Source organism: Colius striatus, chromosome 24, assembly GCF_028858725.1.
Source record: "Colius striatus isolate bColStr4 chromosome 24, bColStr4.1.hap1, whole genome shotgun sequence".
NCBI classification, from domain to species: domain Eukaryota; kingdom Metazoa; phylum Chordata; class Aves; order Coliiformes; family Coliidae; genus Colius; species Colius striatus.
The window spans coordinates 6,186,446-6,205,846 of record NC_084782.1 but is presented as its reverse complement, the minus strand read 5'-3'; the positions used below and the strand labels follow the sequence as shown (position 1 = coordinate 6,205,846).

Sequence of the window (19,401 nt, the reverse complement as noted above, 5' to 3'; positions counted from 1 at the left end):
GCCCCAAAACCCTCCGGCGGCGGCGGCGCGAAGCCACCGGAGCCCCGACGTGCGCGCGCCCCGCCCGCGGCCACGCCCATCGCGCGAGGCCACGCCCCCACCCCCGCGGCCACGCCCCCTCTCCCGCAGGAGCCGGCGGGGGGCGGGGACGAGGAGCCCCGCGGCGCTCCCATTGGCCCGGCTCCGCGTCCGTCAGGGCGCGCCCCGCCCCCCGGGGCCGGCAGTAAATACGGTACCGGGCGGCGCGGCGGACACTTGGGAGGTGGTTTCGGGGCCGCCGGGCCGAGGGGACCCGCCCGCAGCCGACACTGCCCGCCCGCGACGTGGCTCTGCCGCGGCTCCGCGCCGCCTTTCCCCGGGCGGGGCGGACGGAACCGCAGCGAAACCGCTGGGGACTTGCCCCGGAGCCGGACGGGACAGGGCACCCCGTCCCGCTTTCCTCGCGCCGCACCGCCGAGGCCGGCGGTCTGCCGGGACGGCGCTGCCCCCGCCGCGCCCCGCCGCCGAACCCCGCCGCAGCCGAGCGGTGGGCGCCGGGCCCCGCCGGGTCCCTCCTCGTCCCCCCCGGCCGCGGCGGCTCCCTGACGCCCGCCGTTGTGATGCGTATTCCCGTAGACCCGAGCACCAGCAGGCGCTTCACACCCCCGTCCACGGCCTTCCCCTGTGGTAAGATGGGAGAGAACAGCGGGGCGCTGGGGGCCCCTGCACCGGGCGCCCGGGCTCGACCTGAGGTCCGCTCCGTCGTGGATGTACTGGCCGACCACGCTGGAGAGCTGGTGCGCACCGACAGCCCCAACTTCTTGTGCTCGGTGCTGCCGTCCCACTGGAGGTGCAACAAGACGCTGCCCGTCGCCTTCAAGGTAAGCCGGGAGCTCCGGGGAGGGCTACGGCTGGGCAGGTAGCCTCAGTGGCTCGGAGGGACCAGCTCGGCTCCGGGCTTGCCCTTCGCCCTGATCCACTCGCCTCTTAACCTCCACCCCTTTCGCTTTAACTCGCTCCTGACATCACCTCCGAGGGAGCTCGGTTGATTATTTTTAATCAAGTCTCCGCATTGCCCCGCGGTCACAGCATCTTAGATATTCCGTACAGTTAGGAGCTCTCAGGCAACTTTGAAGTTTAATGAGAGTGGAGGTTAATTACCTTCCTGGGAGAGGGAGAGAAATGTAGGGAAGGGAGATCTAATCTGCAAAAAGAAAACGAAGAGCTGAAGCACCAGCACCGGGCTGTGCTGCCCGGGCTCCCCGCGGCACCAGGCGACCCGACGGGGCATCCCCGGGCCAGCCATCCCCGCTGCGCTCCCAGGGCGTGAGGGAATGGGGCTGAGGCGGAAGAAAGTAAAACATCAGCAGGGCGAGAGGCGCGGTGAACCGGGCAGGGCGGCAGCCGAGCGGCACTGAGTCCGGCGACGGGATCGAGGGGGTTGTAAACCAGGTTCCCTCGGTCGTCCCGGCGTCAGGAGCTCGGGACGTTGCTCCCCGCACATTTGGGTAGCAGAGGCCCTTCTCCGCCCCCCGGCGCAGCCTCCGCACTCCCGCCCGAGCCGCGCAGCGCCGCCGGCTCCCCGCGCTTCCCCCACGCCGGGCCCGGAGCTCCGGGTCCCCAGTCGCAACCACCCCGCGCTCCGCAGCCTCTTTGGTTTAGTTGTTTGGGGGTTTTTTTTCCCACCAAATCAAACAAAATAAAAGCACAAATTCTCCCCGGGGGAGCTGAGGCCGGACTGGACTTCCCTCCCCACCCCGTGGAAGCCCCTCGCTCCTTTTTACCCACTTTTTAGATCGTTTTCCCTTTCTTCCACTTTCCAGCCTTCCTCGGGGCCCAGGTTACTTTGATTTTGCTTTGGGGTTTTTTTTGAGGGGGGAGAATCGTAGGTCAGGTTTAGGTCCGATTGCGGTCAATTTTAGCCTAAAATCCTTTCGTCCTGCCTTAGGTCGTAGCCCTCGGAGATGTACCCGATGGGACGGTGGTCACGGTGATGGCTGGGAACGACGAAAATTACTCGGCCGAGCTCCGCAACGCCTCTGCCGTGATGAAAAATCAAGTAGCAAGATTTAACGATCTCAGATTTGTTGGGCGAAGCGGCAGGGGTAGGTACCGGCCAGGAAATGGTTGGCCGCCTTATTTATTTGGAGTTTTAGGGAGGGGAAAAAATTGTCTAGCTTAGTTTTGTTTTATCTTAACGGTATGTTTTCCGCGGTGCTTTCGTTGCTGCGGGCTGAGATTGTCACGCAGGGAGGAACACCGCCCCCTCCCCCGAGCCCCCAAGGCCCTTCCCGAGTGGGATATGGGAGCAGTCCCGGCTCCCTTTTGCGCAGCAGAGCAGCACTGCCCGGCTCGTCCCGGGCTTTTCCCTCTTGCCGAAGTGTTGAGAATCCTCCCTCGTTGTCAAAGGTGACACTTCTCAGCCTAAATCCCCCGAATCTATCCCACCAGCGAGGTGGTGGGTCCCCTCGCAGGTGGATGTACTCAGGGCTAGTGACCCAGCTGGCAGCTGACCCACCTGAGAATCACTTTAAAATAAAATAATACTCAGGTGCTCGGCCTGAGGGGAAGGCGGCGGGAAGGGGTGAGGAAAGGCTCGTTTCAGTCGAGTCTCTTTTTTATGGGTAAGATTCCTTCTGTTTTTTTCACGCTTGTTGCATGGAAAAACGGGAAAGAAGTTTTACTTTCTGTCCCTTTGGATGCGTTATTTAACCTTAACAGAAGCGCGGTGCTGGCTTTTGCCAAACAAATCGTCACAACTCGGAAATAAATCCCCTGCAACCGCGGAAGAGCAGCGGTGCCGGGGCAGAGCCTGCCTGCCTGGTCCCTCGCAGCTCTGCTGCACCTGAGCTGCAGGCAGTACAGAGAGAATTTCAGCATTTCATCCCTAATAAACACAGCCGATCGAGGCAATTAATTGTTCACTTAAACATATGAATACTATATGTTAATGGCCATATGGCAGCATTTTCTCAAAGGCTTCGGATGTATACATATAATGTCAGATATATTTTGACTTCTCTGCATTAATTAAAAGCAGTGATGTTAAGAATTATTTGCATGTAATAACTGTTTACTTGTTCCTCTTTATGAAACTGGAATAGTTTACATTCTTTCATACATTTCCTTTTTCCTGTTGGCTCCTTCTCTATGTTGCAGTTTCTTTAAAACTCTGCACTTAACTGGTTGCAGGTTGATGGATGAAAAAATGTTTTTATTTTATGAATTAAGCTTTCATTTCTGTAATCAATTATTCTCGTAGGCTCTTTTCTTTCTGGTTTGTGTTTTGGTGTTGTTTTTTTTTTTCTTCATCCTCCTTACACAAATTTCCAAACTGAATGCAACCCAGTCTCGGCTTGCCTCTTGAATTCATTATTAATTTTCCTCCTCTGAAGTCTCTAACTCTGAATTCACAGTAGTTCACAGGCTCACAAAGGTGAACTGTCCTTTTCCTCGGGCAGAGTCCTGACAAATACTCACTACAGCACTGGAAACACCTCCGTTGCCTCTAACAGGCTTTGGAGTGAGAAGCATAGCTCAAATGCTGGTTTATAATTTTAATATATCGTTGTGGGATGAGGCTTTGTAATATTTGCAGAGAAACAGCTCCCGGGGCTCCCCGGGGCCGCTGCGCGGACGGCACGGCGGGGTTTTCTCGCCGCGCGTGTCCGGCCGCGGTTTCCCGGCCAGGGGCCCTCTCGGACTCAGAGCGTGTGAAAAATCGTTTCCGAAAAAATCGGCAGTTTTATTCCGGGTGTCCCGATTTCTTTCCCTTGTTTGACTTAATCTCTGAAAGCTTGGTGCTGGTTTCGTTTGTTCTGGCAAAAGTCTGGATTCGCTGCGAAATGTTGTTGTTGGAGCAGAGCTCTGTGTGCGTGTAAATGTTGGTGTAAATGTGGTGTGTGGCCGTGGGCATCCGCGGATGGGCAGAGCCGGTCCCCGGGCCAGCCCTGCCCGTGCCGGGCTGCGGCAGCTCTCTGCAGTCAGAAGCAGCGAGGCTCTCGTTTTGAAAATATGACTTGAAATTGGGTTCGGACAGGGCATTTTTAGTATTAGCGTGGATGAGATCGTGCCCTGGGAAGAGCAGTTCCTTACACCCACCCTCCAAAATTACCGTCTCCATACGCAAGACAAAGTGAGGGCAGAAGGACCAACTTTAAAAAAACCAAAACCAACCAAAACCTCTCGTTGCTGCTCAGACTGCACGGTATAAAATGAGTCGAGGCCAGCGGAGTGCTGTGGCGCCCAGTGCACCCAACTGCCTGTTGCCTCAGCTGGAATATCCCCCGAAGCATCCCGGGGGTGCTCCTGAGCTCCCCCCCAGGAGTGGGGTTTCAGCCCCATACAGCCAAGCAACTGGATCCAGGGACGAGGTGGGAAGAAGTAACCTCAGCCTGGCTTCCTGAGAAGGCGGGAAATGAGTAAAAATGATTCTGAGTAATAATTGTACTTTTCTATTCATGGGAGGATTTTTGAGAGCTGTTAAGAGGCACAAAAACAGCCTGGCCAGCTCCACGCTGCGGCCGTCCGGGCTGGAGAGCTGCTCCAATCTGCAGCGAGCAGGAGGTGAACTGAAACACAGGGAAGTTGTTTCACATGGAGAATACAAAATTAGAAATGATTGGAGAAATGAGATGCAGTCGGAAGCAGAGGAGCAGCGAGCTGCACGCTGAGCTGCAGGGCTCAGCTTCGCAGGCACACGGGAGGGTTACGTGTTTCACAAGCCAGATTTGCCCATATGCTGCCTTCTCCCTCACATGCAAATCAAGGGGCTCCCTCCCTTTGCCTCTCTTTCCCCATTTATTTCCTAAATATAATTGCTCCCAATAATCCTCAGCCCTGCAAAGGTTTTGCAGACGTTTTGCCAACAAGTAACTCTGCTGTTGGGTGTTTTTCCCGTGGCCATGCAGGAGCCCAGAGCCTCTGTGCTCAGCGCACGGCGGCAGCGCAGCTCTTCCGTGCAGGTTGTCAGCAGGACCATGTCACCAAGGGGCTAAAATTGTGTTCCAGAGTTAGGGGGGGGCAAAAACCCTTTTTGTGCAGAAAATGAGCTGAAGGTTTGTGCAGTGTTTGGTCCTGTTTTGAAAGCTGAGGCAGGGCATGGATTGATGCCTGCTGTCTGTGTTATGGCCAGTGTTCCCCTCGGTGCTCACCCAGGGTGATCTCCCACCCAGGATAATTGTGGGATGTTCTCCAGAGAATATAACTTCAGTTGTGTTGTTTTTTTCTTTCTTTAGCTCTATAAAATACTGGGGTTTTTTTGCCATGGATATTCTCAGGTCCAATGCAGTAGACAGATGATAGCCTGGATCTGAAAACCTCTGATATCTTCAGTAGAAAAGGGAAAGGAGGTGTTTTCTGCCTGCATTTATTTGTGGAATAAGGCTGGAGAAGCTATGGACTATTGCATGGGCACTTCCAGCCTAATTCCTACTGGGATTTATACCTCTGACATACTTGATACCTTTGAAACCCAACAGTGATTGCTCTTGGAGGGGCTGGGCAGAGTGGTCTGTTCCCTTATGCGTACAGCCTCTCTCCATTACCCAAAAAAAGGTGACAAACTCAATGCTTCAGAAGCCTCTCTGAAATCCCCTGTGACAGTATCTGAACCTTTCCACAGCAGTGGATTCCTGCCTTCTGGTCAGGGCTGGGAGAGGAGTGCAGTCCCACAGCCAGGCACTTCCAGAGCTGTACAGGTTCAGGTCCCGTGGTGTAGTTTTCCAGTTCCTGGCCCTGGTTCCTGTATGTGGGCTGTGGGTGCCCATATGACCAAGAGCCTGGGTGCAGCTCCCATCCAAATGTCACTGCATCTGTGGGGCCAAAGCCACCAGGATTCCCCCACGAACACCAGCAGCCATTGCCTACAGACTGAAGTTGCCACACCAGCTTGGTGCTGCAGAGGCATCCCATGGGTGCCAAGACCTAAATCCGTCCCTCACGGAGGGGGATCCATGTCCAGCACTGCGTTTCAGGGTGGGATCCCCATGGGAAAAGGGGAAGCATCTGAGTGGGAAGGCACCAGGAAGCTGCTGTGGGTGGAGGGGTCAATATGGGGACAGGGCAGGGGAGGAGGGAGACAAGTGACTTTTCCATCCAGGAAGGTCCTGGGTCCTGCTCTGAACTGGGTCCAAGCCTCCCTCTGCTGCAGCCAGCTGAACCCCAGCGGGAGCCGGCCGAGCTTTGTGTCTCGGCAATAATGTCTCATAAAATTAAATGATGTGTGTGTTGGAGTTTGGTGGATGTGGATATTTGTGTCTGAGTGTGCTCCAGCAGGAGCCTTTTGCTCCCACAAGAGCTGAACCCATGCAAATATCCTCATTTCTCTTGTTTTTCTTTTCCCTCTACACCCTTCTCAGGAAAAAGCTTCACCCTGACGATCACGGTGTTCACCAACCCCACACAAGTCGCAACCTATCACCGAGCCATTAAAGTGACTGTCGATGGACCCCGCGAGCCACGGAGTAAGTGATATGTTTTATTTGGCAGCCACTGAGAAGCCTGGGTGGGGGATGTGCAGGGGGCTGTGCTCCCTGTGGCAAAGGCAGCCGGGGCACCAGTGTTTGTGGTGGTGGCGTGGCTGAGTGGGTCCTGAGAGCTTTGCCGCTCTGATTTTCTCCCAGAGTGTGGTCTGTGTCCCTGACTGCTGCTCACCCTTGCCATACTCTGTGTCCCATTGTGAAGGGATGGTTTTACAGCTCCAGTCGTGGTGGTTGGGACACAGGGAAAATGCTTTGGGCTTCAACAGCAAAAATGCAGGGGGCTCGAACCTGGTGGCATGTGGAGCATTTCGGGGGGTTACAGAGGCAGGGATGCTGTGCCCAGCTTCAGAGGCTGCCGTGCTGGGTATCAAACTGAAAATGTTGCAGGTTTGCCCTGCGCTGTGCTGGTATTTGCCTGTCTGTGAGCACGGCCCAGGAGAGCTCGGAGAGCACCTTCCCCTTTTTGGTTAGTGGCAGTTTCGCTTTCGGGTTGTCAAAGGCGCCGCTGCAGCGACGGGGGCTGCGGTGCTCGAGAAAACCAAAGAGATGATTCGACCACAGAAATATCTTTCTGCTTTGATGGGGGAGGCTCTCCTGGGGGAAGGACAGTGTCTCCTGAGTGAGGGTGGCTCTTTGCAAAGGTAGCTGCAAATCACCCTCGCTGGGGTGGTTTTTGGCGTCAGGCTGGTTCGAGTTCACTTCTCGCACCTCCCATGACTTGAGTGTGTGGAAATGCTCTGGTGCCATCGGCCTCGGGAGTTTCCTCTGCCATGAGTATTACTTGCTCTGTGGGACCCCATGTGCAGAGACCTCATCCCTGGGGCCTCCATCTCTGGATCTTTGCTCCGGTTTCACCTTCCTACTCGCTTGGCACCACCCTGGGGACTATAAAGCAGAGTTTGTTCCCTTTGCGTGTAAAGCTGTTGGGGCCCAAATTGAAGGGAAATGTTTTGATCCTTCTAAATAAGCTTTAGAAAATATTTTCTGTTGATGCTGTCGTTGGGCCATCAGTGCCCCTTGATGTCAGGCCAGGTGGAGGCTGTTACCTCAGCAAGGGGGTTTTATTTGCGTCGGGGTTTGTTGGATTTTCTCCTCCCTTGATTTTTATTTTAGAGAGTGAGAGGCTTTATGGGAGCCCGTGGAGCTGCTGAGCTGAATTTGCAAAGCATCTGGGTGATGCCACGCTGTCAGGTTTTTTACTTTTAAGGCAGAAACACAAGGCAGGTCCCTGTTGTGGGGCTGTGTTGATGAGCAATAGTGGGTTCTGGTGGGTGCTGGAGCCAGCAGGACTGGGCTCAGCCCGAGGCTGGGAGGGGAAAGCAGCCAGGGCTGGGCAGGGGATTTCACAACTCTTCCAGGTCAGGAATAGAAACCAGGTCTCCTGACTCCTGGCTCAGCCCCTTATCTGCTGCATCAGATCGCCTTTCTAATAATAATAATAATCAGGAATACATAAATAATAATACAAGGTGAGATAGTTACTACTCTTAGCGTTTGGTTTTCTCTGCCTTCACCCACAGCCACCGCTGAATCACACCCACTCCTCCTGAATTGCAACACGCCGGCCGATCGCTCCCCATCTTTAATGTCAATGTTCTGATAGGGAGGTTTCGCAGCCCGGCGCGGAGCTGAGGGGCTGAGCCGCGGCTCCCGCGCCCGGCGCTGCTCGGGCTGCGACTCTGCCTGCGCTCGGCGCTAATCAGGCGGCGGCTGGCCCCGGCTCAGCCCGCCTGGGGGATGCCCTCCCCGGCACCGGGCTGCAACGTTAGCACTTTTCTCCACTTTTTTGTTCTGATTCGAGAACGTAAAAACGTTTGTGGCCAAGGTGTCGGCTCCTTAAGGAGATCCGAGTGGTGTTTGCCCACTGCTTATTTCTTTGCCTCATGTGGACCCCCAAGGTCGATTTCTCCCCTATCCCTGCATGCCCACAGCCCATAAACCACTGATGGAAGGAGTTTAGACTCATGGTGTGACTTTTTGGGGTTTTTTTTTTTCAGACTATCAAGATTTGCTGGCAGTAAAGGTCATATTTTGATTCTCAGTTTGACCCTGGGGCTTAAATTCCTGACGGATGAAAATCTAGTGTCTTGTAAAACCTCTGTTTCTGTTACCACACTTTGGTTTGCATTTTCTAATGAACATGACATTTAAAAACGAAATTAAATCATGCCCTTTGCCCCTCCCTCCCCGCAGCCCTCTGCAGAAACCCTCGGTGTGGAAACACCGGCTGCAGAGTGATGGGGGCTGGCTGGTGCAAGCCCAGCGTGGTTTTCCTGGTTAACCTGCCACTGGGTGTCTCTCTGGCCCAGCACCCCGGGTGTCCCGGCGCCTGCCGGGCTCGCCGGCCGGTACAGCCCCGGTAATAACCAACTTTGGCCAAACACGATGGCTGTGGGAGGTGAGAAACTGCCAGCAGGAACCACAAGTTTTATATATGTGTGTCTATAACATACTGTTTCATATACATATATGTAAAAGCTTGTGTGTATATATGTGCCTATAGACACGTGTGTGCATAAAAATAGAGGGTTTTCCCCCCTTCTTAGCTGCACTGTTGCAAATGAGTGAGTGTTGGCTCCTGTTGCACAGGATCAGTGCTAGTCAGAGCTGGAAGCTGGTGTGAGCAGGCAGAAAAGCACCCTTAATGTGGGAAGAATTGGTCATTTGTCTTGGTATCCTGGGAAAGCCCTGGGCATCATCTTCTCAGATGCAGTAATATTCCTCCAGCAAGCGTTCTCGTGGGGTTTATGGGGCCAGAAACACAGCTGGACTCCATGCCCCACCTCAGAGCATCCCATTCATCTCTGGCCCCCGTCCCATCGCTTCATCTCAGCCCTTGAGCAAGACTTTTAACTGAAGAAAAACTTCTGAGGAGTTGGAAATTTAGTTGAGATGGGCGAGAAATTGCAGGGAAGCGGGTGACAGCCAGAGCCCCTCACGGGGCTGAGGGATGAAGCCTGGATGAGAGAACCAAGAGAGCTGGACCATGGCGTCAAAGACACCAAAGTGTGCTCGTTTGAAGGGCCTGGAGGCAAGCAAGGGCTGGAGCATGTGTAGGGCTGATAGTGGTGGTGGCTTTGTCCGAGCCACGATCTCGGTTGCTCGGGTGTCCCCAAGCTCCCCCCTTCTACCCACCCCACAGGCTCCCTCCCATTGCCCTGCTCACTCTGAGATTCATGTTATTTTTTTTCTCTTGTGCTCAGACTCTTTTTGGGTTAGCTCTGGAGAGAAAAAGGACATTTTTTCAAGTTGACACCTTAGCTCTAAACAAATGGCGCAGCGGGTGCCAAGTGTTGACATACTCTGTACAAACAGGAAGCAATAAAATATTTGAACTTCCTGTGGAATTTCCTCCTTTTTTTTTTATCTCCTCAGCAAAAGCCCAACTGGGCTGAGCTGCAGCTCTGGTGAAAAGCCCTCTTGCATCCATAGCTGCCTAAAATAATCCATGGGAGGCAGAACATGGAGAAATAAATAGCTGGAGGCTGTACAGGGCTGCTCTGCCTGTTCCTGGGGAAACAGGAGCATCTCCAAGGGCCCCCCCCCATCACACTCACCTTCCATCCCTCTTCCTTTTTGCTTCCCACCACGCTCACCGCCTCTCTGCTGTCACTGATCTCCTCCTCTCAGCTGCTTCTTGCAGCACCAGCCCCTTTCTGCTCATCTCCTGGGAACTTTGGTGGTTGTTTTTTTTCCTCTTTAAATGCCTTTTTCCCCCCTCTTTGACTTTTTTTCTCTATGCTGTTCAGTCTTTCTTAATCTCTCTCCCCACTTTCCAAACCTCCTTTGATATTAACATTTGTTTCTGATTTCTACCCCATTCCTGCTCTCCTGGCCATGGCATTAAGGAATAAAAGGAGACCAAGGGGACTTGATCACCCACTATAACCCTTTATGGGGAAGCACATCTACACCTGCCCAGGGTAATAACCATCCCTCTGGCTGTGAGTCTCCTTCATGCCACGTCCCTGGGAAGGAGCAATGGGGCCCTGCAGGAGAGGTGACAGCCCAGTGGCTGTCACTCCCCAGGCCCCTGCTCACTCCTGGCACAGCACGTAGCTAGCGGGTGGAAAGGCTTCTCACCTCCCACAGCTCTGAGTCGTTTCCAAGAGCTGCCACTTGTTGCTTTCGTGTTCTCGAGAGTCTTGGCTGTGCGAGGGTTTCCCTCCCATCCATGAGCCTGAGACACAGCCTGGCTCTGAGCCCTCAGCTGAGAAATGAGGGATTTGGGATCCGCAGAGGGTAGACACTGGAAACCCCCTTGTCTGTGCCAGTGCAAGACGTTAGTGGCAACTGTGTCCTGGAGGTCAGGGGGCATGAGGGCTGGGGCTTGGGTGCTGGCTGCCCTTGGGCACCTTGTGCGCTGGGGGCTCATGGCTTCAAGATCAGGGCCAAAAAAAAAGCAACAAACCAGGAGAAAGATTGACTGTAAAGGGGAAAAAACTCAGTTTCTAAGTCCAGCCTGATGAGGGCTATGCCACTGATGATAGCGGGGTGCTGGGATGGCTGTGGGAGGAGGGTGCCCATGGCCCCACGTGCCCCCAGCCCCACTGCAAGGGCACTTCTGCACAGCACTTGTGCTGCCTGGATGGCAGCCAGGGAGGAGAAAGGATTGTCTCAGCACTTACTGGGGATGACACATCCCTCGCTGTGGCTTCTCTATCCATCTTGAAGCAGTGCCCTGACCAGCCCGGCCCTGCTGCCCACATGCGTGTGTCTCACCACCCCTGTCTCGGCTCCCAGAGCCCGCTGCGGCTTCAAACCACCCTGAAGGAGCCTCTCTCGCCTTTTTTTATGTTTATTTAAGGTGCATCTGAACTTCATAGGGTTATTTGGGGTTTTTTTTCCTCTTTTTCCTAGTGGGTGTGCTGGTTTCAGGCCAGAGAGAAAAAGGATGTGCAGGATTGTGCTAGCAAGGCAAGAGTTTCCCCTGCTACTTGCCTCATCCCTCTTGGCTGTAGATGAGCTTCACCACTAGAAATAGCAAAAAGGTAAACCCATTTTAGTCAAGGAGAGGTGCAATATTCCACTGTGTTAATCAGAATAAACTCTGCAGACACCCCAATACAATGCTAACAACTAGAAATCACCAGGCATCCCACATAAGATGGTGCTGCCTTAATTTGAGCCTCCCATCCTGCCCAATTTGCCCTGCAGATCTAGGGCAGGGAGGTGCAGGGCTGAGCACTAGGGTCAGTGCTTTAATGGGTCAGCTGCGTGCCTGGAGTCTGTCTGTGTGTGTCCCTGGTCCCTCCCCACCACCATCTCAGCTTGAACCCCAAACCAGCTCCACTCCCCTGCAGCCCCCAAGCACGAGGGGATGTGTTTATTTGAGGGCAAAGGCAGCTTGCCCAGAGCTGAGGCCTTGCTGCGGCTGGGCGAGGCTGAAGAGCTGAGTCAGCCTCTCTGTGCTTGGATTTGGGGATTTTTTGGCAGTGGGGGCTTCCCCATGGTGCAGCCTTCTTGTTTGGTTTTCCTGGGGTGCAGCAGCCCTCTGCAAATCTGATTCTTTTAGCAGTATCCCATTTCCATGCCTTAATGGCTTAAATGCCATAAAAAGGATGAAATGATGTGTTTAGTACCTTGCAGGGTTGATTATTTCACACAACTTTGGGGCTGTAATTTCTTTAATAGCATTGATGGGTTTGGTGAGATTTCTGACTCCTTGGTAATTGCTTGTAACAAAGAGTGTGTCTTTTAGAGCTCCCCTCAATTGCACTATTTTGAGGGGTAAAAGAGAGAAAGACAAAGCAGAAACGTTCCTGTTACCTTCAAGAAAAGTGGCTGATCCCTGAATTCCCCCTCCACATCCTGGCCCTGCCAGAGACTGTGCTTCACGGCAGGGAAATTGCCAGCACTTTTGGGAAAGGCAGAGCCTCTCCTGGAGCATGGGGCTGTCATTTGCCCCCAAGCCCCATGGGGATTTTGTCCAGCTCCTCTCAGGATGTCTTGTACAGACCTGTGCTGCAGGGGGATTTATGTAAACCCACACTGCACCTCCTCCACACAGGCTGCAAAAAACTGTCACGGTTCTGTTACAATTCGAAGCAGCTTTGAGATGAGATGGGGACCTGGAAAAGCTCTGCAGGGCTCTGGTCTCTGTGGGAAGGCTCAGGGTGATGCATTGTGGCCCTTCAGGATGGCAGCTTTGTGAACCTGCATGGTGAAATAAAATCTGCAGCTCTTCCCTACCTGGGACACAGGGGAATGGGGATTCACTGAGTGGCAGACACGGGTGTGGGTCAGCAGGGGAGAGCCTGAGAGAGCTGAGGATGGAAAAGAGGGAGTAGGGCAGTCAGGGGTTATAGGACGGGAGCCAAACAAGAGTGAGGACAAAATGATCCCCTATTGCCCTGTTCTAGGGGCAGTTTTGGGACCCTGCAGTCTGCAGCGTGCCCAGGGCAGTGACACCCCCTGTTTGCTGTGTATTTTACCCTCTGAGGTTTGATTGAGCTTTGGCAAGTGCTTGGAGAAGGGATAATAAATTGTTAGCGGGTCTTGTGCTTCTCAGAAGCTCGAATGGAGACCCAGGATGGGGGCTGTGTCATGCCAGTATTGTACTGTTTCAGATCTTTATCTTGGCAAAAAGGCTTCCTTGTGGGGATGCATCAAACTTGAACTCGAGATGTTTCTGTAATTAAAAGCAGGCTCAGTGCTGAAGTGCTCCCGTGGGGTGATAGTTTTGGGTACTATTAGGGGCTTTTGTTTTATTCCTCTGCTTGTCCTTAGCTAGATATAAATACCCAGCCATTTCCCAGTCTGTCCTGGAATTAGGGGGGAAAAAAGGAAAAGGGAAATGGCAAAGAAAAAAGGAAAATAAGGGAAAAAGGAAGAAGACAACTAAATCAATCAAACCAGCAAGATCATTTAAATAAATAAATGACCTCACCACTTCCTGGACAGCTATTTGTTGATGTAAAAATGTTATTTGGTCTAATTTAAAATGCAGTGCTTAAAATACACTGATTTCCCACTTCTTGAGCCCTGACCCCTTCCCTCGGGAGGAAGAGGAGGAAATCCTGAGTGACACTTTCTCGCTTCCCTATTGACTGTCTGCTCTGGACGTGCTGCAAGCATTTGAGAGGGATACTTAAAGAAACTGTGTGACCTCCTGAGTGCTTTGGCATCGCTTTTGCTGGTGAGGGCCCTGCCCTGGTGCTTCCCCACTGTGGGGGAGGATGATGCTGCCTGAGGACATCAGGGTAATCCCAGCTGTGCTCCAGCATCTGCATATACTGGTCAGGGCCTGTGCAGAGCTTGTGAGTCTCTGCTTCTCCCTGCACTGATCCAGCCTCCAGAGAGCCCTACCTGGCAGAGTGAAAGGGTTCTGGGTGGCATGTGGGCTTTTTGGGGTGTCCTGAAGCAAGGGAAGGCATGGGAAATCCTCAGCTGGAACACAAGGTCTTGTAACGTTTTGGTTCGCTGTGTTTTCTCTGCTGTCATTGGAACGGTCGGTGCCTGGGATGAGGCACTTGCATGGGTGGTGCTCCAGAGCCACGGCCACCGCGTGCCTCCTGCATGGAGACCCCTCATCTCTGTCACACTCTTCCCCATCCCGTTTGCTCTTTGGAGGGAGACACCAGAACGGCAAATGCTGCCCAGGACCGGGGCTGGAGGATGACACGGTGTCGGTGGGGCACACGCGTTGCCAGACCCCAGCGCGGCAGCAGCCGGGGCCGGGCGGGAGGCGAGGGATGCGGCTGAGCTGCGGGCGCTGGGTGAGGAGATGCCGGCTCCCAGGTTCGTGCAGGAGCCCTTGCAAATCGGTACTTGCTGCGCAGGAGGGTTTCTCTGTTTGTATTTCCATCGCTAATGTGTTTTGATCCCAGCGGGGAAATTTGCACCCTTTGGTATCTGCCGAGACCGACCGGGCATTGTTTTCCTGCAGAGGCAGTTTGGACGCTGTTGATACATGCAAGTAATTATGTTAAACTACCTCCTCCTCTAATTTCTTATAGGCACTGTTATCCAGTTAACCCCTTCAGGGTGCAGTCCTGCAAAGACAAGGCGAAGGGGAGTCAGAGCTTGGCTTTGGTGTGGATAAAAATCCCTCAGGGACAAAACCAGCCTGGCACTGGATTCTGAGAGTCGGGCTGTGCAAGACCCCCAGCCCCTTGGCAGGGCATGGGACCACCCTGGGGGACACCCGTGTGCCAGGAGCTTGCAGAGTATTCCACAGGGCCAGGCTCAGATTGAAAGCGATGGATTTGCATCCCCTGGGCCTTTGGTGCTATAGCTCGAGGGTAAAATCCCAGCCTTGAAAGAAGCATTAATAGAGCAACTGAAATTACATGGGCTCCAGTAAATTCACTCCTCTGATTATTTTATTTGATACATATGGTAAATCCCACCTCTCCTTTTATAATCACCTGGCACGTAATAACTTCAAATTCATTTCACTTAAAAATGACCAATATTTCCCAAACAAAGCAGTACTGGGACTGAGAACAGGGAAATTGGTTCTGCTCACACTGGACAAAGAGATCTGTGTGGAAATTGGTAGCAACACCTCCTGCTTTTGAAAGCTTGGGAAAACCTCAGGGCACAATTCTCTGCTGGGGTGGAAGAGGCATACCTGCTCCTGCTCTAGCTTGGAAATCAATCCAAAGCAGAGAAGTGAGCACCGATAGTGCGCTTGGAAGAGATTAAACTGGAGCAAAAAGATCCCGATGGGGGATGTTTGCAGAATTAAGTTTCATTGAAGACTTCTTCCAGGAGGATATCAGTGGTGTTTTGATTCTGGGTGTGAGGCTGAGTTGTGCCAAGTGCTGGACAAATAAATAACAACAGAAATTCCTACTGGGTCCAGTTGCATGGCCCAAAGGGAGCTGTGAGAGGGCTGGGCTGCAGGTTACGGGACATGCTGGCACTGGAAAGGACTGTGAGCATGGCAGGGCAGATGTTGGTGAGCTTTGCTCCTTTGCAAAGGGGCAACATTTTGCTCTGTGCCTGTTTACCTTTTGGTAAATCAGATCCAAGAACCAGGTGGGCAGCAGGTGATGTGGGGGTGCTGTGTGTATGTGGGTGAGGGTTGATCATGCTGCAGCTGGGACTGCACATTGCAGAGTCATTAATGAACTGTGTCCCAGCTTCCTGCAGGTAGGATTTGTGAGCTCAGGGACAGTCTGAAAGGGTCACAGATTGGAAAAGAGGGGGAGAAAAAAAAGTCAATGCTGAAAGACAAGCTTCATTTCAGGGAAGATAACAGCTAAAGGACCAGAACTATCAAACAAAACCACAAGAACACATCAGATGTCAGGGCAGGACACATCACGGTTCTCCCTCTCGGTGCTTATCAGTGCAACCAATCACTTTAATGATGTGGCAGAGGGAGGAAGAGGATTTGACTCAGAGTGAGATGAAATTTAGTTCCTAAGACCCTTCTCTTCCGCTGCCGGAGACCAGTCACCTGTTCTGCCACCAGCCAGAGATAAATCACATCCTGCAGCGGAAGGTGCTTAGACATGATTTTGCATTATTTTATCTTACGCTTTCCAGTGAATCTACACAGTGGGAGAGGGGAGGATGAAGAGGAGAGCCAGCACGCAGAGAGCACACCCATGCCTGCTTCGGCCTCTAAGCCCTTGCACCGAGGAGGATGGCAGGGAAAGGTGCTGAGCAGCTAAGCCCTGAGCTGCTGGCACTGCCTGTGCTGTGTCCCTGCGCTGCTCTGCTTCTCTGGCTGTGGAGGAGAAGCGTGGCAGAGAGGGTTAAGGGTGCTGTGCAGGTAGAGTTGCTCAGGGGCTCTCGTGTGGAGTGTTGAGTTGTGTGTGCTGGCAAAGCTCGACGGGAGCTGTAATTATCTGACATACCAGCCAGTCTCTGGAGATGGAGCTTGGAGCTCAATCCTGGGATCGAGGGATATTAGCATTCAGAAGTCAGGGCTGGGCTCCAGCTCTGTCCTAGGGCAAAGGGGAAACCCAGTGCTCAGCCCTGGGAAAGTCTGGGTCTGATCTGGCTGGCTCCGTGTTTCTGAGAGCACAGGACTGCCTGCCAAACTGCTGGCAAATTCAGTCAGCCTCAGGTACATCCCAGTCCATCAGCTGTACCATGGCACATTCTTCACACAGGTCTGAACCCAGACGATGGTCCTCCCCATCCTGGGCAGAGGATCCTTTATCACCCCAGGAATTTGATGTGCTTGCCCTAATGGAACAGGTTATTAACTGGGAAAAACCAGCTATACTGGTACCACATTTCAAATTGCTAGATAGCAGGCATTAACTCACTGTCAGCTGGCATCACTCCATTGATCTACGTAGGGACAGCTCATACATGCAGCTGAAAATCTGATCTCAGACGAGGCTGAGGCGATACCAGCTGGATGTACTCGAGATCTGGTTGCTTCCTCTCAAGCACTCAGCTTTGAAATCTTTGAATCAGGGGTTTTGCCTAATTTCCTGGGAACTGGATGGCAGCCCATAAATGAATTTTGCCTTCCTGGAAATGTGAGCAACTGCAGTCAGAAAGGCTGGTGGTTTTTGCGCCCTATTCAGAAAGCTGCTGTTTCTCGCACAGATGTGCACTGAGCTGCCAGTCTGTGACATGGGGGGTGAAATTGTCAGAACTGCAAATCAAAATCTTTTAAACCCCCACTCCCCAACTCACTCCGTGGTCTCAGAGTCTGATTTTCAGAGGTCTTTAGGGACAGGAAGATGCAGGAAAGCGCTTGTGAGGATTTTCAGCAAGGCACGAGCGGGCTAAATGCTTAAACCTGGTGGGTTTTTTTACCCAGTCTGTTGCTGATAGTGGCCCAACTTTTAAAGCACAAGTAAAGTGCTTTAACTGCCTCTGTAAATCCAGAAAGACCCCGTCTCCCTGCTGAAACCTTGGGAATGGTGAGTCTGTGTCCTTCAGGGATTTGTGCTGAAGTTGCATGGAAATTTAGGTGTGATGTTGCTTTAGATCTGAACAGGGGCCGCGTCTCTCCCGTCCCGGGAGCCTTTGGAAATGCTGCCCTAGAATTCTCTTGAAATATCTCAATTAATGCCCTGCCTTGTTTTCCTTCCAGAAGGCTTAGTTTTGGGGTCTGCCAGTGCAATAAAAGGCCACAACAGGATTTGTCAGAAGCTGGCTGCCTGCAAGGCCTCCCATGGCAGGGCGAGCAGGGAGAGGGGTAGAGGCAGAGTCAAGGGACTAACCCGCAAGTGAGAGGAGATCAGGAGCTTGCAAAGCAGCTAATCAATACCAGCCTCCTCGAACGAGCATCTCTCCCGCTGCTGCAGCTTCAGACAGTAAAAAAACCTACTGTAAATGCAACGTATCTCTGTGCCTCCTGCCAGCTGGCCGGGAGCCAGCCTGCTTCCTTCAAAAGGAGGGATATTTATTTTCATCCTTTTAGAGGCAGCCAATTAATCTCAGACCACCACCAGCTAAAAAAGCTTTATAAATTAGCAGCCTTTTCTTTTCGTTTCTCTCTTTAATTGTCCCCCACCCCTTTCCCGCCGTCGCTGGGGCCGGTGCAGACCCTCTGCCTGGCCGTGCGAGCCGCCGTGCGTTGCGACACACTCGCTTCGCAGGAGGACAGTAGCCGCAGTGTCTCACCAAAGCCAGAGGAAACCCGAGCACGGCCTCGCCGTGACTGATTCCCTTTCCAAATGGCGTAAACAGCCAACTTCAAGCGTGCGAATAACAAGTTATCTGTGCTGGACTCTGTTCGGCGGCAGCAGCGGAGGCAGCTCCTTCTGTTTTCGTCCCGCTTCCTCCCGTGAACTGCCGGGCTTCAGCTTTCAGCAGCGGGCTGGAGCAGCGCTGGCACGCGCTGCCGCTCGGTGGAGATCTCCATCCTCCTCCACGGACACGTCATGCTGAGTCCCAGCTGCCGTACTGTGGGCAGCCTGGCTCCTGGCTCCACACTGTCCTCCCCTCCCTATTTCACTGGCCACAGGGCTCCACCGAATTCTTCTGGGCTGGGAATTTCCCATGGAGAGTCTTGAGCTGGAGGTGGGTTTCTAGGGAAAACCTGAGGGATGTTCCTGTCTTGTGTAAAAGGTGTGCAAAGATGAAACCACCCCAGCATCTGTTGTAAGGGACAGGCCTGCTGTTCCCATAACACGGGAGTTTCACATGTGGCTTGTTTCTGGAGCACATGCTGGAACTTGATAGTCTAGCCGAGACTCAGACTGGGAAAAATTGCAATCCTCTGTAGAAGATTGGTGTGTCTCTCTGAAGTACCTATTCTGAGGGCTACAAGAGGGATCTGAAAGGTGTTTTGTGCATTGAGATGGAGTTTTATCCGCTGCTGATTGCTTTCTTGTGGTCTGCACTCAGGGACATGTAGAGACGAAGCTGTTGTGTTGTGTGGGGTTGTGCACAGGCTGCTCCTGGGGAACTCCTCAGCTGACTTGTGGAGTTGGGCTGTTCATGTTTGGCAGAGCCTTGCATGGAGGGTGGTGGGAGCTTGTCACTGGGGGGCTTGGAGCCTTGCTTTGAAGGTGGACGTGTGAGGGCCTTTGCAGCTCCAGATGGCTCAGCTCCAGCTGCTACTCTAGCCAATGCTACCATCTCCTGGTTCTTGTCTCCTCTTCAGTGGAGTTAAGGAAATGATCTGCAAACATGATTGTTAATGACCGTTCCCCCTGAGCTGAAACACTCCTCATTTCCTTCACTCCAACTTGCCACCAGTGTTTTGCAGCAAGATGCCTGGGGAGGGCCAAGCCACTTCCCACCATCTGCTCTTCTGTCCTTTGGCAGCACGAGGCTGCAGCAAGGAACAGGGATGAGCATGACACCCAAAGCTGAACAGGCTGAGGTCAGAGAGCAGGCTGTGCAGCTCTTGGTCTCTCCCAACTGTAATCCCATCTGCATCCAAACACAGATGAATCGAGGGACTGTGACTTCCAGGCACCCCAGAGAGTGGCTTTTTCAAATGAAATCTGCTGGCTCTGAGATTTTGGTGTCACTCAAACCATGAAATTCCTGGAGCCCTTTCTAGCATTGA

At 53.1% G+C, this 19,401-nt stretch overlaps 1 protein-coding gene across 1 annotated transcript in view; it reads left to right on the top strand.

Annotated features, from left to right (window-relative positions):
* Positions 1 to 599: 599 nt before the first annotated feature.
* The window catches only part of RUNX3 (RUNX family transcription factor 3), a 36,604-nt gene continuing 17,802 nt past the window's right edge, over positions 600 to 19,401 (top strand). The window contains exons 1-3 of the mRNA XM_062014392.1: positions 600 to 860; positions 1,928 to 2,084; positions 6,339 to 6,443. Of these exons, the coding sequence (XP_061870376.1) occupies positions 600 to 860; positions 1,928 to 2,084; positions 6,339 to 6,443 (523 nt within the window). The remainder of the gene's footprint in view (positions 861 to 1,927; positions 2,085 to 6,338; positions 6,444 to 19,401) is intronic.